A 26,991-nucleotide genomic window follows, 5' to 3' on the forward strand; every position below is an offset into this window, starting at 1 on the left:
TGTTTCTTATGATCAAATTGCTCATTACTAATACCTGTCTCTTCCTAATAACTGGAGTTCCCTCCCCCGGAGAGGTATCCTCAGTGCGAGAGGATACCACAACATCGTCTGGAAGGAGGGTCCCAACTATGGGACCATTTCCCTCTGCTCCAGTTCAATGTTCTCTTTCCCTGAGACTTTCATCCTCTTCAACAGCACAGAGGCTGTCAGACCGGGGTTGGGACCCTTCTACTATGTCCCGGAAAGTCTCATCTATGTATCTGTCTCCCTTAGCTCCTCCAGTTCAGCCTCTGGTCTCCAAAGCCCGTACATGGTCTCTGAGGGCCAGGAGCTCCTTGCACTGAATGCACACATACGCCACCTGCCCATAGGGCAGGTAATCATACATGCTGCATTGGGTGCAATAAACTGGATAATCCCCACTCTGTTGCTGGACTTCTGCCTGCATTCTCTTTTGACTCCTGAAGTTAGTTCCTTTGTTGAGGTTTTTTTTTTAAATCAGGGGGTGTTTTTGGCTTAAATTTAAAGAAATTTAAGGAATGTTATGTGTATTTAGCCCTCCACTCTCCCACTTCCCCTGTAAACTCCCTCGCAAAACTCCCATTAGCCACTCCTGTTTGCTAGTTCCTCTGGTCGCTTAGGAGTGGTCTTTTTAAAGCCCTGATCTTCCTGAGTAGCCCCACCCCCTGGGTAAAGGTTGATGGGTGCTAAAGGGCATAGGCATCAATGCCTCGTTAAGAAGCTCTCAGCTCTCAGCCTTGCCTAGCAGGTTGCTAGGCTCAGCACCCACACGGTCAGCACACCGTCCCCCAAACAAACAGACCACATGGTATATTTCAGTCCAGCAGTTAGCACAGCACAACAAACACAAACACACAGACAACAGACAACAAACTTACCCCACAGGTCATGTAATCGCTCCTCCTTCACCTGGAGAAGTCCCTCGCAAAACTCCCCTGATAGCCACTCCTGTTCGGTAGCTCCCTCCTGTTCGCTAGCTAGAATCAAATCTAACTCAACACAAAAACAGAAATTGCCTTTCCATTTATCTTAAAATCTATATCGCACAAGGACCCACAGCCTAGGATTTTCATAAAAAACACCCAAAAACAAACAAACACAGAGCAGGATACATTGTAGAGCAGTGGCTCTCAAACTTTTTTACCGGTGACCCCTTCCACCCAGCAAGCCTCCAAGTGTGACCCCCCACCTTATAAATTAAAAACACTTTTTATATATTTAACACCATTCTAAATGCTGGAGGCAAAGCGGGCTTTGGGGTGGAGGTTGACAGCTCGCGACCCCCCCATGTAATGACCTCATGACCCCCTGAGGGGACCCGACCCCCAGTTTGAGAACCCCTGTTGTAGAAGCTGTTGAAAAAAAAAAGCAAATGCAATTTTAGGTCACATTAACAGAGGCATAGCATACAGGTCATGGGAGGTGATAGTACTGCTCTCCGTGGTGCTGATTAGATCTCAGCTGGAGTACTGTGCCCAATTTTGGTCACCAATGTATAAAAAGGATGTGGAGAAATTGGAAAAGATCCAGAGGCGAATGACAAGGATAATCAGAGGAATGGAATGCAAGCCATACAAGCAAAGGCTGAAGGAACTAGGTATGTTTAGTTTGGAAAAGAAAAGATTGAGGGGGGACACGATAGCTGTCTTTAAATACTTGAAAGGCTGCCATAAAAAAGATGGAGAAAAGTTGTTCTGTCTTGACACAGAGGGCACGACAAGAGGCAACAGGTTCAAATTGCAGCATAGCAGATTTAGATTAAATCTCAGGAAAAACTTCCTAACCGTAAGAACAGTAGGACAATGGAACAAACTGTCTAGGGACTTGTGGAAGCTCCTTCACTGGAGGCTTTCAAAAGGAGGCTGGATAGCCATCTGTCTTGGATAGTTTAGACACAACAAATCCTAGATTAGATGACCCTTGAGGTCCCTTCTAACCTATAACTCTATGATTCTAGATGTGCATCATAAATGTACATCACACCTGAATGTTTAACTGTGCTCTGAAAGTGACGAAAAAATGTGAGTGCTAAAAGGTAGACAGTGTTTGGGTTGCAACCCTTAGAATATATTTTGATGTTCTCATGTAGGTTAGTATCTATAGAAGACATCCAACCTCCATGTATGAATAACATTCTGCCAGCAGGTTAAAGAGTATCTTTTTTTATGGCTTTGAATACGACTTTTCACCAAATCTCCTTCAGACTTTTGAAGTGTCCACTGCTAAAAGAAGGTAAGTTCAAGAAGATAATTAAAAAGGGTAATTAAGCAGTTCTATTTTGCTTGCATGATATATGGGCAATATGCATAAATAAGTGTCACAGATCTAACTATAACATTTCAGCATCAAGAGCAGTATAATCTGTTCCATGAAGGATGGTAAAATAAAACTGATAATTTGAATGAAGCTTTCATGATGCTGTTCAAAAGAGATAAGGGACATTAACCAAAAAGTGCAATCCATCTATGGCTAAAGTTCAAAATCTCCTAACATACAAGAGTAACCATATTTTTGTTCAGAGCAGATTAGGTATATCTGAATTATGAGGCCTGGGTGATGTAATGGTCTATTAAAAAAATCAAAGTTAAGCAAATAATAGCACAGTAAATAAAATTACATCACACTTAACCAAGCAGATATATAATACAGCTAGAGCTAAATGAAACTTCTAAAATAGGTGCAATAAATATACTACAGCATTCAAAGCCTTTGTGTGATACCTATCAAACATCCATTATTTTGTTGGCAGTCTTCCAATAGCTATTTTCTCACACATACAGTACTTGATAAGACATGTGTCTAGTTCACAGCATCAAAATTTTTTACATTGTCATAAAACAATGCTGTCTGAAGTCATAACCACTTCATACTTTATTAGAGTGTAATCAAGGCAAACTACATTTGTTGAAAAACATAATGAGCTCCATTCACCCATGGTGGTGATAAAGTGTTTGTGCATGTGTGTGCGTAAGCAAATCGCACCCCTTGCATCCCAAAAGGAGAGGGCAGACAATGTTTGTACCAACAAATTCTCTCAGTCTACAGCACCAGAGACATGTGATCAGGGCTCTAGAAAAGGCCTTAAACAATTGCACTCCACTGATGCATCCCTCGCTGCCCTGATCATGCCGCTTTCTCAGAATTGTCTTCCTTCCACCATAGTATGATGTAATATGCTCTGCATCCATCCAGCTCCACAGGTCCCAGATAATGTATGGTTTTAAATAATGTAACTAACACCTTGAATTGCATCCAAAAGCAAAAGAAAACCCAGAGGAGAACATACAACAGCTGTGTATTGTGCTCTTGAGTACCCAATTCACTATACAGGATGACATTTAAATTTGCACTAATTAAAGCTTCCAAGTGGTCTTCCAAGGTTCCTGGCCAATGGGAGCTGCGAAGCCAGTGCTCTGGGAGGAAGCAGCATGCAGAGCTGCTTGGCCACACCTCCACCTAGCAACTGAGTGAGGGGGATGTCGCTACTTCTGGGGAGCCTCCCAGGTAAGTACCGCCCAGAGCCCGCCTCACCCCGTCCTGTGCCCCAACTCCCTGCCCCCTCCCACACCCAAACTCTGTTGCTGAGGGGAAGCACGGGGGCACAAGACTGCCCCAGCAGTATGCCCTGCACAGGGGCTGCCTGAGCTTTTCCTGAGCCAGGCGCACCGGTTGCTGCAGAAGTCACAGAGATTATGGAAAATCACGGAATCCATGACTTCCGTGACCAGCTTGCATCCTTAGCAATGAGATATGAAATTCAGCTTCTCATATATGTCTTACCTCCTCCAGGTCTGACAAAGCCTTAAATCTTCTAATGGAGACTTTTTTTTCTTATATTGCTGTTGAATGCAAGATCTGATTAAAGATATTAGCCACTAGACTTCATGGCCTTATCTCATAGAGATCAAATGAGGCTCACGAAAAGGAGACTTAAACAATGTTTCTAGTGTAGTTTAGTGTATGTCATTCATCAAGCTCAAATGACAGATCACAATCGCAGTATAACTGCTCTATTAATGGACACAAAACATGCATCCAGTGAAAGAAATCACCTTTGGTAAATATCAAATTGAAATTTTCAGACTCAAATGTGTACATTTCAGAAAGTTACAAGCATGTTGACTGTGATCAACTGTTGTCCATATCCACTGAAGGCAGTTATGAGGGATGTACCTGTCCTCAGCATCTCCCTACAGGAGGTCCCATAATCCTACTATATCCTGCCCCAGGAAACAGTGAGGTAACAGGAAAGGAGCAGTGAAAATGTGTCCTTCTGGCCTGCCTAGAGAGATCTCATTGAACCAACCCATCAGAGCCAAGCAGGCTCAGATAAAAGAAGCTGCAGAGCCTTAGCAGGTCAATTCCTGGCTGGGACCAAGGGCAAGGAAGGGTGGTCCTCTATGGCCACTGGGGCTTGAGGGGTAGCCAGAGTTTATGTTTATGTCTGCATTTGCTTAAGCTGGGTTTTCTGGGAGAGATGATATAAGAGCCTTAACCCTTATCTAGAGGTGAAGTTAAAAGGAGCCAGGTAGGAAGAAGCTCAGGGAAGCAGCAGCAACAAACTGAAATTGAGCCATGCATACTATTTGTAGAACTTGGACAGGCAGTTCTAGGCCCACCCGAGACTAAAGGCCTCCCTCCTCAACCACTAAGCCCAGGCTGCAGTTAAGTACTAGGGACAACAAAGGAAAAAACAGGAACAGGAAAGAGTCAAAGGTTGAAAACCAGGAAACTAGAAGGGGACGCTGAGCAGAGAAACCCAGACTGCACCCACCACTCCTCAATGGTGTCTTAAGGATTCAGTGGACACTGTCCAGAGGAACTCTGCCAGGAAATGTGATTGAACAAGGAAACAGAAATAGGCCCCACAGTTGCAGGCCCCTCTACCCGTCCAGCTTCCTCCTCCTGGAGTGATGGATGGCCAGTACCAGGAGAAGGTGGACAAGGAGGTCCCAGGACTTTGTGGGGCCATACATGGGAAGAGTAAGAATTAGGAAGTTGGGGAAAATTGCAGCCAGAACCTCAGTAAAAAATTCTGGAGGAGCCAGAAGAGGGGCTGCAGCCTGACGCACTTTCTGTAGATGTGTGCCAGGGTCTCCCTCTTGCTGCAAAAGGGACAGTTTTCAGGGAGTTCATGAACCACACCAACTACATGCCCTTGCTCATGGCTCCAAGGAGGAGCTATCAACTAATAACCCCAGCAGGCTGTGGAATCAGAATAGAATACATATTGGCTCACCAGGGTTCCTCAGCCTCTGCAGGTTGCAACAAGTCCCACCACTTGGTGTTGGGATGGGACAAAAGCATGAAGAAATGGATTGTATGAAGCATGAGCATGTACAGATGTTTTCAGGGCATGGTGTGGAGGCACACCAACTGGATGTCATTCAGCCAGCTCAGGTGGCATGTGGGAGCGTGGCCAGGGAGGCTCAGAGGGCAGAAGCCTGATGTTGAGTTCTGGAGGGCCAGAGATGAGAGGTGGGAAGTGAGCACCCTCCTGCAGGACCTGCACAAGGAAAATGAGAGAAGTAGGAGGCAAGGAGCACACGACAGGGGACATGCACGGTGGCAGCTCCATGAACTGACCAAGCACTGTGGGGCCAAGAGGTCTCTGAGTCTGGTGATAACAGTCAGTGCCATCACTGAGTGCACCAAGGGGGACTCACTACCTTCACACGAAGATGGGGGTTGTGTAGCTGGGGTTCTTGAAGAGGTTTTCCCCATCAGAGGCCACTACAGACTGGTTGCTGAAATGAGCTTCCAGGTTCTGAGGATGTCCTGGTAAAGCTCGGCAGCACAGAGAGGTCTCAGGAGAGACCTCTCGCATGGAGAAAAAAGAGCTGCTTGTTGTATCGGAGCCCTTAGAGGCAGTGGAGGAAGGCAAACAACAGCATGCTCCATGCTGGACTACATGCACTGTAAAGGAGTTTCTGCAGGCCCTGAAGGTGAAAGGTGTGGACCTGGCTGCAGATGCAAATCAGGCCTTGTCCACCCTCCCCCATGGGAAGGATCAGTATACCTGCAGAGACCCAGTGCAGCCCCAGCCAGAAAAACTCCAGGATCTTCTTCTGGAGGCTGGCCAGATTCCTGGGGGTGAGGTCAAGGTGTTGAACTGGTGCCAGAGCATGGATAGGACAAGCTGGTTGATCATCAGCATCCTTCCCTGAAGGGAAATCAAGCAGTGCATAGCTGTTGTTTATAATGGGCCCAGGTTCCCCTACCATCCACAGGTAAACTGGTGTAAAAACCAAGATGGGGCCAGACCTTATTTTGGAGCCCAAACAAAGAGCCAAAGTGAAAGGACCCAGAGCTGAGGCTGAAGACCCTAGCAAGGGCAAATAGAATGTTAGCTACTGGACTCTTTAATACCCCTTAATGCCAAGCCACTGAAGACCCACCAAGGTTTACAGGCAGCCTGGCGCGGGCACTTGGGGCAAGAAAAGGACTCAAGTGCCACAGCCAGTCACTAGCAGGTATTCAAGAGATGAGTGCCCCTATTACAGTAGCATAAGAAGTAATGGGCTTAATCTGCAGAAAGGGAGATTTAGGTTAGATATTAGGAAAAACTTTCTCACTATAAAAGTAGTTAAGCTCTGGAAGAGGCTTCCAAGGGAGGTGCATTTTTACAGGTTTTTAAGAACAGATTGGACAAACATCTGTCAGGGATGGTCTAGGTTTACTTTGTCCTGCTTCAGCATAGGGGGCTGGACTTGATAACTTCTCAAGGTCCCTTCCAGCCCTATATGAGTCTGTGTTAATTAAGGGGTGAGCTATAATGAAGACTATTTTGCGAACATAACTATAGTGGTCATTACCAGCATGAACGGTCTAGTACACGTTAGTAAATTAATTGGTACTTTCTACAGTAGTGTTACTAATTGGTAACAAAATATTTCATTAGGGAGAAAAAGTTTATTTTATTACTGCTTTTTATATATAGCATAAAACACAAGTGGACAGATAGATGAATAACCATCTAATGACTTACATTTTAACTGTTACTGATACATCTCAGTTGTGGCTTAGACTATTCAGATCAATCTCTCCAAATACATATTCAATGCTCTTCAGTGCATGTTCCTTATTAGATGAGCCGTGAACTGCATTACGCAAAATATCTTGTGCAAATTGAGCTCTAAGAGAATCAGGAGAAGATTCTTTTGCCACGTCTGGATCTGTTGGACCCATTAATTGCCTCCACTCCTCCACAGCATTTTCTTTAGTTAGGATCATTATCACTGATGGACCCCTGTAACATCAAGATATACAAATATCATATGTATTACTAGAGCTTTGCAACTATAGAACATATATTAACACTGAACTCTTTACTGAATAGTTAGCAAAATTTAGCTCCTGGGGAAAAAAAGTGTTCCTTATTTATTTCAGGAAGAGAGTATGTCTGGCTTTAGAGATGGGTGAAAACTAGTTCTGAGGGTGAGGGGATAGATACCATCAAAAGCCTCCAAAGTATAATGTGATCGGTTTAACAAGACGGTCACATTTCTCTAATATACTCCTCTGGGTCTGCATTTGAAAGGCCACCTGGAGAAATGTATGGTGAAAGATTGGGGATGCAGAAAGAGTGAAGATAGGTAAGTGGTTTTCTACTGGAAGAGGCACATATTTAAAATGAAATTTGGATTCTTAATACCCTTTGAACAGAAATTGTTTATCCAAGTGGAAAACAATGGCCTTAAACAATTCATTCCTTAACAACTTCAGCGTTTAGATGGTTAGCCTATTTTCCCAATCGTCGTCGTCTGAAGAAAAAAAAAAAAAGAGGTGGGGAGACATAAGTAGTTGCCCCGGATTCTCTTTTTTTGAGGAACAAATCCAAAAAGGTGGTCATCATAATTCAGTTCAGTGTAGTTCACAGGTTCTGTAAGCAAAACTCACTGCCTAATAAAGGAAAGAGACTGTATTCTAAAAAGGTAATAAATATTTAAGTTCTTTTTATAAAAATTCCAAAAATCTCCTACATTTGACACAGAAAATGACAAAGACGTGCAGAATTCCAAGAGTCTTCGTATGTTCAACAAAAACGTTTTGTCTGCTCTATAAATTCAAAGTTATAACTGCTACATTTACATAGCACGATATTGTAAAATCAGACACTTACTCAGACATATAATTCACTAACTGGTCAAAAAAGGGTTTTCCTTCATGAGCCTTATAAAACTGTGTTGCCATTTCATGGGTGAAATTTGTTTCTTTCATCTGTGATACAATAAAGCCAGCATTTGTAACCTTCTGCATAATGTCATCTAGGAGAAAAAAATAAATTGGTCTTAATTTTTAACATTATTTTAAACACATGTAGAAATGATAACCTTGAAAAATCCCAGAAATTGCTAGATTTGTTTTCTGGCCAATTCATGTAATTATGCCTATTAACATGCTATTTATAATACAGAACAATCAGGAGTGAGATCTTGAACATAAAAAGTGACATAAAAAGTATGAATTACTATTAACAATAACAAAAAAATTCATCCTATTATCTCTCATTGGATAGTTGGAATGTAACATCACACACCAGCTGGCCTGGTAAAATCAAACTGCATAGTTCAGGGGTGGGCAAACTTTTTGGGGCGAGGGCCACATCTGGGTGAGGAAATTGTATGCAGGGCCGGGGCAGGGGGGGTGGAGTGCGGGATGTGGAGGAAGGGGCTCAGGACAAGGGATTGGGGCAGAGAAGGGGTGCAGAGTGTAAGAGGGGGCTCAGGGAAGGGGGTTGGGGTATAGGAGGGGTGCGGAGTGCAGGATGGGGCTCAGGGCAGGGAGTTGGGGTGCACGGGGTGCAGGGTGCAGCAGGGAGCTCAGGGCAGGTGGTTGGAATGCACAGGAGTGCAGAAAGGGGCTCAGGGCAGGGAGTTGGGTGCAGGAGGGGTGCGAGGTACAGGCAGAGGGCTTAGGGCAGGAAGTTGGGGGGCGGGGGGCAGGAGGGGTTTGAGCTCCAGCCCGGTGCCGCTTACCTAAAGTGGCTCCGGGCTGGCAGTGGCGCACACCAGGGCCAGGGCAGGCTCCCTGCATGCCTGCCCTGTCCCCACGCCACTCCAGGAAGTGCTGCGGCCCCTGGGGGGGGGGGGGGCAGAGGGCTCTGCGTGCGCACATGGAGCCCTTTGCCTCCCGGCCCGGGGGCTGCTTCTGAGAGCAGCGCCGGGCCCGCAGCACCACCAGGGGTAATCCCGCGGGCCGGATCCAAAGCCCTGAAGGGCCGGATCCGGCCCGCGGGCCATAGTTTGCCCATCCCTGGCATAGTTCCAAGAAGGGAAAAGTGAGATTCATAGAAACAAATGGGGACATATAAAAATCAAAATAACCACTAGAGCTGTTACTATAAAACAGAGAATGTTTCTAATAAGGGGTTGGGGTCCTAGATGAAGAGGTAAAAACAATGGCAGTAGCAAGTTTAGGAAGACGCCTCCATTTTTTCATTCTATGACTAAAAGAGGTTTTATCTTTTCTTTGATACACCTTCCTCTTTCTTTCTATATATCTCATAGTAAAACATTAATTCATCACCACCTCCGTGGCCTGTGAGAGGAAGGAACCATAAGCAATTTTGGCTAATGAAATGTCAGTAGTGGGGCGGCAGCAAGAATTACTTCATGCCTAAAAGGTTTTTAAATGTTGAAAATGCATTTAGGAAAGACAAAAAGAATTGATCTGATATGACTTATTGCAAATTTTATATTGCTAATATTTTGTAGGAATGAGGTCCACAATTATTTTGTAAAAGCAGCAAAGAGTCCTGTGGCACCTTATAGACTAACAGACGTATTGGAGCATGAGCTTTCGTGGGTGAATACCCACTTCGTCGGATGCATGAGTTATTTTGAGATCCACAGGCTTGGTATGCATGTTCTAGAATGTTTACCTTTATGTTCCTTAACAGCAGTGGGTTTGATAACGGCCAAAGTGTGTTCCATGGGAAAGAAGAATTCTAGCTCCTTCTCAGCTTCACCAGGTGAAGCACTGCCATGCAGCTGATTGAGAGGTACACTGTCTACTGCATACTCTGAACGTAAACTAACAATTATTAAAACAACAAGGTAGTTTAGTGACATGACATTTTCATGCATAAGTATCAGAATCCCTATGAATCTCCTAAATTAATGTTAATTCTGAGGGTTGAGATGGTGGACACTGGAGACACAAAGGAGACTTACAAACCTTTTGAAATGAATCGATATATTCTAAACTAATCATTTTGGCTTTCAGTGGGATTTGTGAGCCTAAGTCACTTAAGTGCTTTTGAAAATTCCATTCTTGCCTGCTACCAGCAGTGATTGTTCAACTACTTCAGAATGTTCCTGTGTCCTGTTTATTTATGTGATACTAATGCTATGTCTAGATTATGAACTAGAGATGTGATTTTCTGCTCATGTACACATACTTGGGCTAGTTCTCATCAAGCTAGTATAAATATAAATTGCAGCATAGCACGGGTAGCATAGCAGAGCCATACCAAGTACAAACCCTCCTGAAACTGGTGGGTATGTATTTGGCACAGCTCAGCCATGCCTCTGCTGCTACTACCCATGTTACTACAGCTAGGCTGCTATTTATACTCATGCTAGCTTGAGGAGAACTAGTATGAATATGTGAACACAAACAGGGAATAGCACCCCTAACTTGTAGCACAGATGTAACCTCAGACACTGGACTTGGAAGGTTAATTGCAGTTTTACCTACTGTTAGCTATAAATAATCCTTAGTGCAATTTTTAAACTATTCACTAATTCCCATTATGATCACTAATAAGAGGTCTTACTAAATGATAAACAGTACCACTGCTGTAGATGAGTGAATGTCTTAATAGCACAACAGTTACTGAAAACAATGTTACAAACACTATCTTAAATACCTAACATAATTATTGATGAGATATTTACGAGAAATTATTTGATTAGAAAAGGAAATTGAGCCATAAATAAAACACTATACTTTCACAAAGGCACCCAAATTTCATTTAACTAAGACAGAGAACACTTTTCAAAGAGGAGAATAAGTAAAACAGAAAACATTTTCAAGCAGATATATCATCCAGAGTAATATATAATCAATGAACAGTTGAAAATAGAAAATAATTAGCTGTCAGCTGTGTAAATCACAGAAATAAATCAAACTGATCATTATGACTCAAGAGATCCGTCTCTTCTCTTCAAAACTTTGCAATGTTCTTTTTTAATTTGAATGTTCAACTATGTTTACTAGCCATGTGTTGTTTTTCTAAATCCAGTTGATGCTGTATGTGCTACACTATATAATCAAAAAAATCATAAAAACTTTCAGAAACATATATCACTTTTCAGATGACAACATTATAGTTACACTGGTTACAATGTGGTCTAAATTTATATGCAGATTATGGACATATATTGCAGATTATGAATCATGTATCGCTATTACAAATATTACCTGGCTGGACTTTTCTCCTTAGCCTCTTCAAGAGTCTTTGGGCCTAGTAAATCTCTCCAGTGTTGTACAGCATTTTCTCGTATTAATGCAAGTGCAAGGGTTGGACCACTGTTAAATGAGATGACTAGTATTAAAAAAGCAATTGAAAAACACCCCTAAAATATCTCTCAAAATAATTTGATTAAATTCAGTGTAGTCAGGGTACAGGTGTCTTGATATTGGAGAGATTTAAAATCCAATATACATTTAAAAAGCTGAAGTTCTGGTGAATTTTTTATATTTTTGGGCAGGGGTGTGCGGTATTGGGTGAAGGTAATTTAAATGAACAAACTACTGAACAGTGCCATTAGATGCAGGGAGTGTCATCAACTTATATATCAGGGGTGAAATCTTGGCCTCATTGAAGTCAATTGGAGTTTTGCCATTAACTTCTATGGAGCCAGGATTTTCCCCCAGATCACCAGACTAGGACCACAGAGAATGTTGTGAAGATGTTGTGAAGAAGAAAGAATTTGTCCAAGATGCGACATTGTAATTGCTTCTGCCTGAAATGACTGTTGTCACTTTGCTTGAGGGAAAATTTTCACTGCGGTGACAGCCACACCCACTTACCATGCTCTGTTGACAACAGGAGGATGAGTGATATTTGTCAGATGTTTAGAGGGAAAATAAAAGTGAGTAGAGGAGGGTTAATGTGCTGAATTACAACAATCGTTGTTGTTTTTATATACTGTTCATTAAAACACTTTTGATTTTTCAAATACTGTTTGTGCCATGACTTACTTTCTTGGGATCTAATTATTCCCCATATTTATAGTGAAATTCAGAAACCTACCTATTCTTAAAGTTTGGAGATAGTCAGCTACAGTGGGTGGGGCCATTCCTTGAGTGAATTCACAAGGTAGCTAGCTTCTGGATAGTATGTCTGATGTACCTGTGAATATTCTTATTATCCATAAAACTCATTTCACTCATACTGAACCCCTGGACTCAACTGTATCTTGTGGCAATGAGTTATACAGGTTAATTATGCATTGTGAAAAATATTGCTTCCATTTGTTAGTTCCAACTTGTTGCCTTTCAATTAATGTACCTTGTCATGTGTTCTAGAAGGGTTGGGAAAAAATCTTCATTTTCATGTTCCTTGTAAAACTGGCGTGCTTGTTCTTCTGTTAGAACTATTTCTTTCTGCATTGCTATTGTAAAGCCATCATCCTTAATCCTTTTCAGAATAGAATCTACATATAAAACATTGAAATAGTGCTGCATTGTCATAATTTAGTTTATTTTATACTTGTTATATTTCCATATTATAGTTTATCCAGTCATTTCATTATAAAGTTTTCCAAAAGAGTTAACTTGTTCATTTTGGAATATGAAAACTATAATTCATAACAACTGGTATAGAGGTCTAATAATCATTGCTTGGATGCTCAGTGAGAAGTTTGCCTTTTTTAAATCATCCTTAAGGAAGGAAAGAATGTCAGAGAAGTCACATTTAATTTGATTTAGTTCTCTGTCTTTGAAGGTTCTGAAGATGTCACTGACTAATATATAGGAAAGGTAGACTGCTTATGCATATGTAGCGTGCAATTTCTTAAAAACCCTTCTACACACATTTCTTCTCAAGAGCAAAACCTAACCAACAAGCAGCATGACCCAATTCATCATGAGGTCATCAAAGTCATGAGTTTGAAGAATGTGGATTTAGGTACCTAACTTTCGACATTCAAGTTTGATAGCTGCTGCTAACTAGCTGTTTTTTTGTTTTTTTAAAAGCAAATAACATTTTGAAATCATGGATTTCTCAGTTATAACTGATTTTCACTTATTATTGTTGTTTGTTTTTCACTGAACCTCTTTTTTTACCTGCAGCTGTTTTGGTGAATGGCAGAGATGGTAGGGCACCGCGTAGCTCAAAGTACACCTGTCCTGGATCAGAATGATTGTTCACTGCTACCAGGGCTGGTTCTACTGTTTTCACTGCCCCAAGCAGCGTGCCGAATTGCCACCGTGGACTGCAGGGGCAATCCGTGTGCCTTTAGGGCGGCACACGCGTTTCTGCGGTGGTGGCAATTGGGCGGCAGCTTCTGTCTTCAGCTGCTTGGGGGCAAAAACACAGGGACTGCCGCCCCTTGCAGACTGCTGCCCCAAGCACCTGCTTGGAATGCTGGTGCCTGGAGCCAGCCCTGACTGCTACAGTATTAAAAGTCATCCTTATCAGAGAGACACTCATATTGGGCTTCTAATTCTCAAATACCACTGGCAGATAATATGTCCATAAGTAAGTTACAAATATCACTTACAGAAACTTTATCCAGTCAAATGAGCGTTAGTCACTTGGAGTTTCAATGAGTTTGCTGATGGAAATACCAATGTTAATACTATAGCACTGATCATTCCAGCTGACCTCCACTCAATCAGAAAATCACAAAAATACTCAGAATACACTGGGAAAAATTGGGTTGGGACTGTGGATCTGCCAAGTCAATAAACTTGAGAAACTATAATTGTCAAGTACCTATTTTTTCCGCTCCAGAAACGTCAGTACAGATTCTCATTCTGAAATATTAATGAGCATTACAGCCCCCACCAAGGATGGTTCAGGAGTTCTAACAGAAGACATAATTATGACTGCGTTCTGTGACTATTCTTGCAAGTTAGCACTATTTGACATGAGCAAAGGTGGCAGAATCAGGCCCTATATAAGGACATCAAAACTGCTCTCCCAGTTGCATGAGAACTAGATGTCAAATCAAGAAAGTAATGCCATGTAAATGTCAGAAGAGTGCTCAAAGTAGTACTCTTTCAAATCTATGTAATAGACATTATTCAAGCTAGCCATAAAAGCTGCCTTGGATCTGGCAGAGAATGGTCAACCACTCAAAGACAGTGATACTAGCTAAACTGTTTCAGCAGAAAGCATTACTCATTTAAATATGTTTTAAATGCAATTAGACTCTCTTATTGATTTTTCTAGAAACCACAATTATATCCCAGAAAGGGGGTCTATAGAGGCAATTTTTGAAGAACTGATCTAGGAAATAAAATGATATTCACACAAAAGTATGTAAAAACAGAATAGAATGAACAAATTGTATGTTTCTGATATACAGTTCTGTCAACTTAATGCTGAGCACAGAAAATAATTTGAAGACAGCATGGTCTAGTGTGTAGAACACTGGACTGGAGGCCTGGATTCTGTTCCTGGCTCTACTATTGGCCTGCTGGGTGACCTGGGACAAATCAGTTCATCTCTCTCTGTTTCTCCATTGCCAAATGGGGATAATTATATTGACCTACTTTGCAAAGCACTTTGATATTTATTGGAGAAAAGCGCTATATAAAAACTAGGTATTATTTATTAAAAGATACCAGGATTTTTGAAATCCAAAATATAAGGCCTTCTTTGTGTACTGAAGGTGAAAAATGTAGTTATGATCACTTACTTCGTCTTTCCTTTAACAGAGAAGGTCTAATTAAGGCCAATGTTTTTTCAGCATTATGGCTGGTCTTCTTTTTACCAAAATCTGGGAAAAAGAAGGCAAGTTGCCTGCTAGCATCTTCTACACTGTCTTCCACATCACATAAATTTAACAAATTCTCGGATTCCAAAACTTCTTGCAAGCTAATAAGAGACAAATAATACATCTAAATTAATGTATCCTTTATATTCATTTACTATTTTACACAAATGTATCAATAATTGACTTGCTGGAAAAATATATTTTAATACTTTAGTAAAACATATAAGACTATAATGCCAGTTACTTTGATTATGATTCTGCATTCCAACAAAACCCAGCAGTTCTAAGGAATGAAGATACTGTCCATTCCTAACAGAGTATTAGTTAATTGCCGTATCATACCATAAGTACTTTGAAAGAGAAATCTCAGTTATGCAATGTTTTTACTTGTCTACCTTTGAATAGCCTCGGTGCATTTCACTGGACAAAATTAACACTGACAGTTTCTAAAGAAGGATTGATGAGGGGATCATGCTTTATACACCTAAAGCATGATCTTTGAAAACACAGCACTATAGAAATTCTTTGAAAAAGAAATAATTTTTATTGTGACATGTTTATAATTGTGAGGATCACCTATATGTGATCACTCTAATATTATCATGTCAGACCAAAATTTATCCAGGGAAGGCTACTGCAGCTGTAAATCAAAAAGACAAAAGAATAATGACTGGTTCTTTCTAACAATATCTTTACATTCATGTCAGTACAGGGTCATATAATTAGACTGAATTGGGTCAGTGCAGGTACATATAATGAGACTGTGATAGGACTGTGCAAGTTGCACCACCCTTTAGTGTGCCTAGCCCACTCTGCAAGGCAATTTGTGGGGGAGGGGGGAAATCTATGGCCCATTGTTGTCCTCTTCCTCAGGAATGCACTGATAGGACAGTTCCTGCACTTCCACAAGTGCTGAGACTGCAGTTGTGATGGGTGGTTGTGTGGCCCACACATGGTTAGGGAGACTTGCTTACTCCCTGCATCTGCAAAGCTGTGCATATAAGGGCATGTGACAATATGGCTCTCAATATTTTTTATTATTTCTCATATAACTTCATAAAACATAAGTGTCATTTGAATTTTTCCAGTTACCTGTTTGGCTTTTCAGGCTGAGGCTCTGCAGGCATATACTCCTCTGATCTACTTAGTTCTTTCCACTGAGGAACAGTATCAGTTACTTCCTTTGGTTTAGAAACTATCAGAATATGGGATGGTCCACCAGTCATGAATGTAACAAAATCTTCAAAATCAGGCTAAAAAACACAATTTCTCACCTATATACTACAAAGAGAACTGTTTGACCTTATCACCAGAAATCAAACTACACGTGTTGTATAACTTACTCCCATCCCACTATTGTTTTTACAATCACAATATAAAATTCTATTTGAAATATATTCTAAGATCTTGTGCTAAGTCCATTTTAGTTCAAGTGAGAAAACAGTAATATAAAATATGTCCCAGCCTTTACAGTAAATATAAGATCTTGAGATAACTGAAATTATAGTACTGCATGCAACTTGTGTGCCACATGTTCTCCCAACCTAATGTACCAATAACTCAGAAGTAAGATCAAATGTGATGCTTACTGTATATTGGACTGAGGCACATGATGTAAAGCAACAAAATACACTGCATTTCCTGACATGATTTTTAAAGTTCTGTAAATTAGGCAAGTAGTCTATGACTGCATTCCTGATTTTCAGAACATTCTCAGGCACTTATTTCCTTGTCTGTTCTTTTCTCCTCTTTAGTCTTGGCCTTCATCCACACAGAAAGATACATTCATGGGAAGCAACCTCCTTCTTTATAACTTGGAGTCACTTTTCCACCAGTGCTGGAATTTTCTTCATTCCCTCTAAGCCCCCCATTTACTTCACTGCAAATCTTTCTTTAAACCCTTTCTCTTTGCTTTAACATATGATTGAGTCTTTCGCTTGCGAACATCTCCCGTCCCTTAACTTACATAATATATTTATCCTTTCATACTAACAGGATAGTAAGCAAGAATATTTATTTGTATTTTACTGTTTTTAATGTGTAGTTTTTCTTTTTTCATATTCTGATTCATCTCTATACATTATTTTACCTTTCAGATTTTATGAACATATTGTAAGGACACTCAATTCTACAGTTATTCTTCTCTTGGTGTAAAACATTTTGGAATATGGTAGTTTGCATGATAGACATATAAAAATAAATTAAATGAAAGTGAATAAAAAATATATTTGGTACTATACAATACATAAAGTGTGTCTCTACACTGAAAAGTAATTGCAAAAAAATCTCAGTGATTTCAAGAGTAAATTTGCTCCATCAACAAATAAGAAGAAGTTTTATCTAACTGCCAGTCCTACACACACAACCCGGTATCTGAAAGTCAAGTTGTGTTCTTTCTGAGTCATTCAAAATCCCCATTATAAAGATTCTACAGGCCAAAATCTGCTCTCAATGAAACCGCAGCAACTCTATTGTCTTCAAATTCTGTCTTGAGTTGCACCTATGTAATCTCATCATTTTCAATAGGATTGCACAGTTGTAAATGAGGGCTCTATTTGGCCTGTAGAATAGATAGAATTCTACATTCTGAAACAGTACACAAAGTATAAATAAGTGTGAATTTTACACACTCATTTTTCAGAGTAAAATCACACTTTGAGAATAACAAGGAAATAACTGATTTCCCACAGTTCACAGACCCTCTGAACTAATATATAAATACTCTAAAAACCAACAACGATACATATATATACACAACACTTATGTATAGCTGTTGCTGTTTAGAGTGCTTACCTTATGTTATTCTTACTATTCCACTACAGGCTAATGAGTTGGTTGTGTTAGGGAAAATGGCCCTCTATTACTTCAGTGTGTACCAAGGATTGTATGTTATTCCATTGTTATTTAAACGCAATATTGGAACACTAACAACCATAGGCATCGCACAGGAGCTGAACTGGAAAACCAAATCAAAGAAGATTTTGTTTTATTTTATTTTCTCTCTGTCATAAATAAGTTTAATTAACTGGAATCAATTACATTTTATACACGTTTTACAAGCCATATAGATGATATTATTATCAATATAGCCACCTATATTTGTGTAACCTTTTTACCTGTTCTATATTGTGACTGTAGAAATCTCTAACTTGCTCTTCAGTTAATGTCTTCTCCTCTTCTGCCGCAATGCCAAAGCCAGCTTCTGTAATCTTCAATTACAGAGCAGCCACCAGGTTCAGCAGCATTTGAGGGAGACACAGAGGAAATCAGCAATATTAGTTTGTTTACATATTTTTGCCATGATTCTAAAAACTGACTGATTTTGCTGCAGAATCTTAAATGAAGTAATATGAAATATCACAATATAGTAACTTCTTCATTCAGCCCAACTAAATTTCCAGCTTTTCAAAGTACTGCACTGTTTTCAAGTGTGACACCCATTAAAATAAAGAAGCCTTTTGTTACATATTATGTACCTCAATATACAGATTTTATGAAAAATCTCTACTATTTGTAAAACATGTTTTACCATTATTGATTCCAGTAGTGCAAATAAAGCAAAGCTATGGGAAGGCAGCACATAATCATTCCTAATGACTGATAGTAAAATCTTCATTATGCAGAAGTCAGTCATGTACCTATAAAGTATTTGTACATACGTAGGAGAGATTGGTCTACTGCCATTATAAAGTAGATACTAACTTTTTATTATAGTGTACTTGCTTTTTGGTTTTAGTATGCAGAAATAACATGAGTATCTATTTTTTTAAAATTCCCACTAGCATGGTAGAAATATGTATTTGAGGAGTAGGCATACATTGATATGATCTATATCACCATGTGTACTCACTGCACAGCAAACACTATATGTGTGTATGTCCACAAATCAACACTTCTGGAATTGAAATGAGCATTTCTCCAGTACTATGTTCTGGAGGCAGAAATGATATCTCCTTAATCAAATGTCATGTCTGCCTATGGATCTAAATTGTTACCAGTGTATACCCTGTGACTTTACTTTCCCATAAGCATGAGCTTATGCATGTCTGCGGACATTCACACACATATGTAAAGAATTGGCTAATTTGAGCTGGTTTATTTGTATGTCTAGAATTTTGAAAGATACTGCTGTGGCAAAGAAAATATTTTCCAAACTTGTACAATTATTTTCTGTGACTCATCTGCATTGTCCCAGAATTGATGGTTAACTCTCACCCCTGCCATCAAATGCAGAAAAAATAAGAAACTGTTGGGAGGTTGTGTAAGCATCTTATCACTCTTCAGTTGGAATACTTGTGTGATAATCAATGATCTGCATAGTATACTTCAGTACATACCTCTTTTAGTAACATAAAATATGTTAAAGAGCGTCAACTTGAAAATCATATTGCTCCAGCCACAACCATTTTATGTTTGTCAGTTTTACAGGATAAATACAGTATTAGCAGATCTGGCTGTACAGTTTTGTCCTAAATTAATATCCAGTTATACTCCCATTTCCCTATCTTGGCATTTAACCAAACACAATGGTTGGGGGGGGTTAAAAATGTTGTTTACCTTTTGTTTAATTTCTTCTACTCTTCCATCTGCATTGGCATCAGGTTTTATAATTGCAACAGTGTATATGACTCCTTCTATAGGAAAAGGAAGAATACATATGCATATTTATAAATATATTTACTGAAATATATACACAGGCTAATTTACTTTCTGTACTTACAACCTGAGCTCTCCATAGTCTTCCTTTTAATAGATTACTAATTTTGGATTCTGCTCACCAAGACATAGGGTCCTGGGAACCAACAGCAAAAGAGGTTCAAATGGGGATTATAAACTCTGTACACAAATCACACACTGAGATGCAATTCCTCTTCCCAACTGCTCAGACTTTAATACTACAACTTTGAAAGCAGAGATAAGGGAGGGTGAGTGTGTGTATATATGAAGTAACTCCATTAAGAGAAAGGAGAACTACTTATCTATAAGTGGAGTTCTCCCTGCACATACAGATCTGCCTCAGCAGACTCACATACCTCAGTATTGCAAATCCTGGAATCATTTACAACTATAAATGCTTGTGGAGTTAAACATTCAAAACAAGATTATAAAGTGCTCAGTTTCATTCTGTTATCTGTAAGGGAAAAGACTCTGAAAAAAGCCAGGAAAGAGGGCAGGTAAGTGAGAATCTGCAGAGGAAAGATACTTGCATAACACCATTTAGAGGTAAATAGACTTCATTTTTTTAGTTTTAATTTTATGTTTGCGGTTAACAGCTGATGGTCTGACCCACAGTTGGCACTTGGGAAAGTCTCTGACCATTGCACACTTGATCTCCAGCATTGCTATATCATGACATAGTCAATATGGTTCTGCGTCATACTTTCAGGTGACTTCCATGTGTATAAACAGCAAGAGAATTATAAAGAGTAATAACATGAACGGTATGTTCACAGTGGCTAGACTTCTTATCAAAAGGGTTTCCCCAGGATCAAATATTATAAAATGCATGAATGTTACACACAGCTAATAAAACCAGGATGCAAGAGGGCATCACAATTAACAGACAAGTTGTAAAGGCAGCAGATGAGTTTAATTATTTAGGATCATATATATCCAACCAAAGAGGTTGTTCCAGTGAAACTGGAAGAAAAACTAGGGATGACTCACTCACCTATGGCCTCCTTTGTGAAAAACTGTGGCATCTTGAAATGTACAAAGAAAAGCTTATTTTTTTCCATAGTGGTTTATGGATGTGAATGGTGGGATGATAATATTGCTGACAAGAAGAGAACTGAAGCTTTGGAAATGTGGTGCTGGTGAAGATTCTTGTACATCTTTTAGGCATTTGCCTTTTGTCCATGTTAGAAATATTAGTGAAGAGAAGCAGACCCTGATGTCAGAAATCAAGAGATGTAAACTTATGTACTTTGGTCACATTAGGCATAGTGATGGAAATAATCTTGAGAAAGTTGTTATGGAAGGAATGGTGGAGGGTCTTTGTTGACTAGCAAGGAGAGATGCAAGGATGGTGTGTGGCAGATCACTAAAGGTTAGCTGCTGAGTGCTCAAAGTTAGCGATGGAAGAACATGAAAGCTTCCAAAAAATTCTGCTATGTTCAGAGATGAAAGTAAGCCGGTCCGGTCCGGCATACCGGCAGGAGCCAGTACGCTGTGCCGGACCGCACCGGCTTCCACGGTGGAGATTTAAAGGGCTCTGGGCTCCCTATGGCTGCGGGCAGCCCAGAGCCCTTTGAATCTCGCCTGCGGCTCCGGGCTGGGGCCGGGATTTAAAGGGCTCAGAGCTCCTGCGGCTGCAGGCAGCCCAGAGCCCTTTGAATCCCGCCCGTGGCTCCAGCGGCCGGGCTGGGGCCGGGCTTTAAAGGGCTCAGAGCTCCCGCGGCTGCAGGCAGCCCAGAGCCCTTTGAATCCTGCCTGCAGCTCTGGCAGCCGGAGCTGTGGTGGGGATTTAAAGGGCCGGGAGCTCTGTGGCGTCCGGAAACCCGGGCCCTTTAATTTGCCCCTGAGCCCCATGGACTCCCAGCCACCTCTGCAGCTGGGAACCCTGGGTTGATTTAAAGGCCCTGTGGCTCCCAGCCACAGCCTGTGCCCCAGGGCTTTTAAATCTTGAGAGGCACCGCCTCTTCTGGTTGAGGCCATGCCTCTTCCGGGTGAGGCCACACACCCCTCAGGACTCTGGCAGTACCGGTAAGTCCTGTAAGTTACTTTCACCCCTGGCTATGTTGTCATTGATATTCAGATATGAATAAATAGATTTACTTAGCCTTCTTTCTTCTTTGAGATTTGCCTTTGCAGAATCCTATTTTGGGCAGAATGACAAGCATTTACAGCCATAGGAGCTGGGGCTGAGGAGTGATAAATTTAATAGAGATTGAAAAGAACTACGTTCCTGAAACAAGCAACTGCCCTAATTCTTGCATGAAAGCTCTGAAGTCGCATTTCAATAGTGTTGTTTCCATGAAGAAGAGCTAGACAGATGTGTTAAAGGGCTGGAAATACTGTATCACTGTTAGCCTGCAAATCGCCTTTTTCCCTAGGCCTGTTTTGCTTTTTGCTGATACTGCAGACCTCCCAGATAGTTGGCCTACAACTGCTTGGATTGTAGATGGTGTCTAATTTGACTTTCCTCCTTTCCTCTTTTAAATCTTGTAAACCCAGGGATCTGGTAGTTTTACTCATCTCTTAATTTCTCCATTGGGTCACTAGTTCTATCAGGCGTTAAAACAAGCCTGTGCTCTAAAATGCATGAGTAGTCATTCTGGCTTGCACTTCTTGTGGTAGGCCAGATGTATAAGGCCACCTGTGAACATCTCAGAAAAAAACAATGTAGCTACAGATCTTGCAATTGCTGCACTCATAGTATATTTGGTGACATTTTGTCCTTCACATGTACCACTAACAAAATTAGACTCCGTTCTGTGAGACTCTGGAGAATACTGTATGCAAAATGGGGCTCTCATTTGTACCCCAACAAAATTCATACTCTTAGGCCTTTACAAGATGCACAGCTTTTAGGTGCCATGTTGTTCTTGGTCACCATCTTTTACCATAACTTTTCTGTCATAGATGCTATATTAAGTTAGAAGACAATTCAAAGTTCAAATTAAACCCTTTGTTACAGGCATTGAGAGCTCCATTATGTTAAATCTTTATAGTTGGATCCAGATCTCAGACATTATAGAAATAATTATAACATAAGCATATCTGTTATTAGTTTGACCATTTTTCGACATTCATATGCACCTGTGTGTGATAATTTGACTCCTTCCACAATAATCTCTCAAGTTACCAAATGAATCAAAGGAAAATTTTATCACTGGACATACTAAATAACTAACAAGATACTTGTTTGAGTTTTTTCTTTGTACTAACAATTTTAAAATAATTAAAATATCATTTACCTTCAAGTTGGCTTTCTTCACTAGATACTGCTGATGTTTTCTCTTCTAAAAACACAAGCTCTTCTACCTAAGAAAATTGCAGTTTTCATGTTGTTGTTATTCTGATAAAATTATTGTGTCAATATGAAGTTAATATTGAGGCAGTATGGGCCAGCATATAGCCAACTGGGAATCAAGAGACCTGGTTGCCATTCCTGGCTCTGCCAGCGATGTTGAACAAGTCACTCCTTTGTTCTTTCTCTGCTTCCCCTCTCTGAAAAACTCCCTGCAATGTTAACTTAGTGCAAGATAATACCAATATCAGCATTTAAGCTGCTTCTTTTTCTGCTTCTAAACATTTTTTGCAGATTTTGTGGAACGTAGTGCCAGCCCAGACCTGCAAATCTTCTCTTAAATTAGGGGAAAGCCCTAACACTTTTATACCTTAAAATATGAGAGACTCCTCATTACATTAATTTTAAAGAAACATAAAGATGGACATAACTGTGGAAATTTCCAACCTATTTCTTTGCTAAATGTAGACTATAAAGTAAACACCAAAATTCTAGCAACACAACTAAATTATTTAATTTCAATTATTCACAAAGTTCAAGTGGGTTTTGAAACAGACAGGGCTTGCTGCTGATAACACAAAAAAAAATTTTATTTAAGTCACCAAGCTCAGCTACCTGTTATCAGTTCAGCAGTTTTATCCCGAGAAGCTAATAATATATTTGATACGGTATAATATTATCTCATACAGCACTAAGAGAATTTAGGTTTGTTCTGGTTTTTCTTAACTGAGTTGTAGTCCATTACAATTTCTCTTTTGCATCTATACAGATGAATGGAATTCTTTCACCTGCATTTCAGTTGGAAAGAGGAATTAGGTAAGAACTGTCCCCTTTCCCTTATTCTCTTGAGCCCTTAGTAAAATAGATAAGAAAAATGTCCAGCATTGAAAGTATAAAAATAAATAAAGAGATAAATACAAAGTTAGTTTTTATGCTGGTGATATTTTTGTTAGTGAAGAATCTCTCCTTTGCATACAGATCAGTTTGTAAAATTAGCAGTATCATTTGGATAAGTACCACTTAATGGAAGTTTCTAAAAGATGAAATACATGCCAATTCATGGTAAAGATAGTTGTATCCACAAAAATAAAAATGAAATATGAACAATAAAAGAAATAAAAACAGCACCACACGCAGAGACCATGCAAATGTAATAAAAAAACTTAAACTTGATAAGAAAATAGTTATCTAGTGAGTACCTGAGGGCGTTCTATTTCCCCTGCTAAAATTTTCCTCTCTTCTTCTAATAGCTTTATTACTGTCTTACTGAGAAGTGGTGCATTTGTGCCTCGCACTATTGCTATAATTTTGCCATCCTGTAAAAAAAAATGATAAAATAACACTTAGTAAGATCTACTAATTTAGTTTTGCACATATAATTGCCTTCTAACACAATCTATTTTTCACCAGCAATAGACAGTTACCATGATACTGTGTTCTAAAACTAAAAGTTGTAGCAATGTATCACTGCAGATAGACTGATTTGCAAAACAGGTGATGAATCAAAAACACAGGGCTAAAATTAGTGATATCAAAGAAAACTGTTATTCCTATTATTTGTTATTCTGTTATTGCTTAACATAGCTCTTATCTCAAAAGTTTCAGAGGGTTTACATTTTAGAACCTGGCATTTTCTAATGTCTAATTCAACTGATGCGTAATGGGCTACAGAGCATTTCATCATCAACATTTCAAATATAGCCTAGTTGGCCTAAAACTATCATCCAACAGCTCAACAGTGTCCTACATGAAATGAGTTTGGTGGTCTCAATCAAGTTCCTATTGAGCAGTTGTCTACTTAGCACAGACTACGGTCACAATTGGCAATGACTGGACTGTTACCTGTGCTGGCAGCTCTGCTGAAAGGCCAGCAGTTGAACGGGTATAGAGCAGTGGTCCCCAAACTGTGGGGTGCAGTGGAACATTCAGGGGGGCACACAGCGGAACTTGGGCTAGCTCCCAGCCATAGCTTTACTCCACCCCCGCTCTAGGCCCAGTTGCAGCTCCACTCTGCCCCCAGCCACAGCTCTGCCTCTAGCCACAGGTCCTCCCCCATCCCCAATTCTGCCCCCAGCTTCTTCTCTGCAGAGCCAACTGTGTACTAATGGGGGAAGGGTGGGCATGCAGACAGATTCCGTTACAGGTTGGGGGGGGGGTGCTACAGGAAAATGTTGGGCACCACAGGTATAGAGAAGTAACTTCCTTCTCACCCAGTGCTTCATTTATGCCAGGACTTAGCTTGCCACCTCTAAGCTTGGGTTCATAGCGCCGGCACCTCTGGTCTTGCTGCATCAGTTATGAATGTAAAAAAATTGCTTGAGCCCCAGCATCTCTTCCATTACAAATTAAGCCCTGCTTTCACCATCAGAAGTTCTTCCTCCAAGTTGGGTATGTGGCAGGATAGGGATACTACCACTATTGATGCCCAAGCTGTATTTGTTCTGTAATGGTGTCATGAATAGTTAGTAAAGGGTTAAAAATAGTACCTGGTAGGCACCTGACCTGAGGACCAATCAGGGAAGAGAATTTGAAATTTCTAGGAGGGAACTTTTTCCCTCTGATCCTGTGTGTTTTGTCTTTAGCCATCTGGAGTTACAAGAGTCCAGATGTTTTAATCAAGTCTACAAGTTTCCACCTTTCTGAACTAATTTCTTCTAGCCAAGATAGTGAGTATTAGAAAGATACTTTGTGTCATTATCTAATAATCCTATGTTTGCAATTCTGTGTGTTTGTTATTGATTATTCTTAATTCTGCTTGTACTGGTTGTACTGAGAAAGAGAGAGGATTCTCTCCAGAACTTAGCAAGGTTATACCCTATGAGTATCCAGCTTGGACTCATAGAGATTCTGTATTTTCTTGTTTTTCTTTTAATAAATTCTTTCTATAAAGATTTGATTAAATCCCTTCTACTGTGGATAGGGGAAGGGGCTAAGACCCACTCTCTCAGTGGTGAGACAGCTTATCTCTGGGCAGAGAGGGGAGGGGGAAGAGAGAATTTCTCCTGGGTTTGATTCAAGCAGTTTGAATCAGGTATCTCTTTCCAGTGGCTAGCAGAGAGGGAGGGGGGAAGTGGGCTGCTTCCCTGTGTGTGGGAGATTCAAGGAGTTTGAATCAAGGTATCTCTCTCTCCGGAGCAGGCTGGAGAGAGGGAAGAGAGGGGAAAGGTTCCTCCTCTGTGAGTTGATCTGTGTTCCCCAGGGAGTGTCTTTGAAGGGAGACAGGGGGAAAACAGGGTGTCCCGGCCCACATATTGACCGCGGTGGTGGCAGCAAAGGGGACCTACCCTAGGATTTTGGGGTGGGGGAAGACATGCAGGTCCTCACTTTGAAACCCCCCAGTTTCAAGTGAGGGTAGACTCTGACATGGTGGCAGTGGTGTTTCGGACCCAGAGAGAGAGGCAAGGCTTTTCTACCAGAGGCACTCTGATGCAGTTTCAGGGTTAGAAGTATTTTCAGTTTTTTGCAGGGCTTTCTGTTACAAAGCCCTCCTGCTGAGCGGTGCTATCGTCCATTGTGATACGAGGTACCACTCAGGATTCCTAAGGTGGGGGGAAGTGCTCGACAAAGTACATTCCCATCCAGCAGGAAAAACAGGTTTGGGGCGGGGAGAGAGAAACCCTCCAGCCAGGTTTTTTTTTCTCCCTGTGTCTTTTGAAAGGATCAGGAGGCAGGAGAACACAGATCCCTGAGGAAATAGACCAGATTTTTCTCAGGGGTATTGTTAGCATCAGCCTTTCAGCTGGGCTGCTGAGTACAGCAACTCAGAGCAGAGGGAGACAGAGAATTTTTTTACTCTTTCCCTCTTTCTCAGTACAAAACAGTAACAAGCAGAATTAAGAATAATCAATAACAAACACACAGAATTGCAAACATAGGATTATTAGATAATGACACAAAGTATCTTTCTAATACTCACTATCTTGGCTAGAAGAAATTAGTTCAGAAAGGTGGAAACTTGTAGACTTGATTAAAACATCTGGACTCTTGTAACTCCAGATGGCTAAAGACAAAACACACAGGATCAGAGGGAAAAAGTTCCCTCCT

At 40.5% G+C, this 26,991-nt stretch overlaps 1 protein-coding gene across 11 annotated transcripts in view; it reads right to left on the reverse strand.

Annotated features, from left to right (window-relative positions):
- Window positions 1–937: 937 nt before the first annotated feature.
- Window positions 938–26,991, reverse strand: part of NME8 (NME/NM23 family member 8) — a 34,203-nt gene continuing 8,149 nt past the window's right edge. For 8 of the 11 annotated variants that reach the window (XM_045007570.1, XM_045007567.1, XM_045007564.1 and 5 more), the window contains 13 exons: window positions 24,147–24,263; window positions 22,895–22,961; window positions 19,533–19,609; window positions 18,092–18,184; window positions 16,068–16,228; window positions 14,898–15,076; window positions 12,542–12,686; window positions 11,449–11,556; window positions 9,905–10,056; window positions 8,144–8,288; window positions 7,010–7,270; window positions 3,802–3,860; window positions 939–1,010 (listed from right to left, as the gene is read on the reverse strand). In XM_045007570.1, coding sequence (XP_044863505.1) covers window positions 7,033–7,270; window positions 8,144–8,288; window positions 9,905–10,056; window positions 11,449–11,556; window positions 12,542–12,686; window positions 14,898–15,076; window positions 16,068–16,228; window positions 18,092–18,184; window positions 19,533–19,609; window positions 22,895–22,961; window positions 24,147–24,263 — 1,482 coding nt within the window. In that variant the 3' untranslated portion in view covers window positions 939–1,010; window positions 3,802–3,860; window positions 7,010–7,032. Of the gene's footprint in view, window positions 1,011–3,801; window positions 3,861–5,256; window positions 5,528–6,917; window positions 7,271–8,143; window positions 8,289–9,904; window positions 10,057–11,448; window positions 11,557–12,541; window positions 12,687–14,897; window positions 15,077–16,067; window positions 16,229–18,091; window positions 18,185–19,532; window positions 19,610–22,894; window positions 22,962–24,146; window positions 24,266–26,991 lie in introns of those variants that run through there. The other 3 variants (XM_045007574.1, XM_045007566.1, XM_045007565.1) reach the window with 3 other exon arrangements.

Source organism: Mauremys mutica, chromosome 2 (genome assembly GCF_020497125.1).
Source record: "Mauremys mutica isolate MM-2020 ecotype Southern chromosome 2, ASM2049712v1, whole genome shotgun sequence".
Classification (NCBI taxonomy): domain Eukaryota; kingdom Metazoa; phylum Chordata; order Testudines; family Geoemydidae; genus Mauremys; species Mauremys mutica.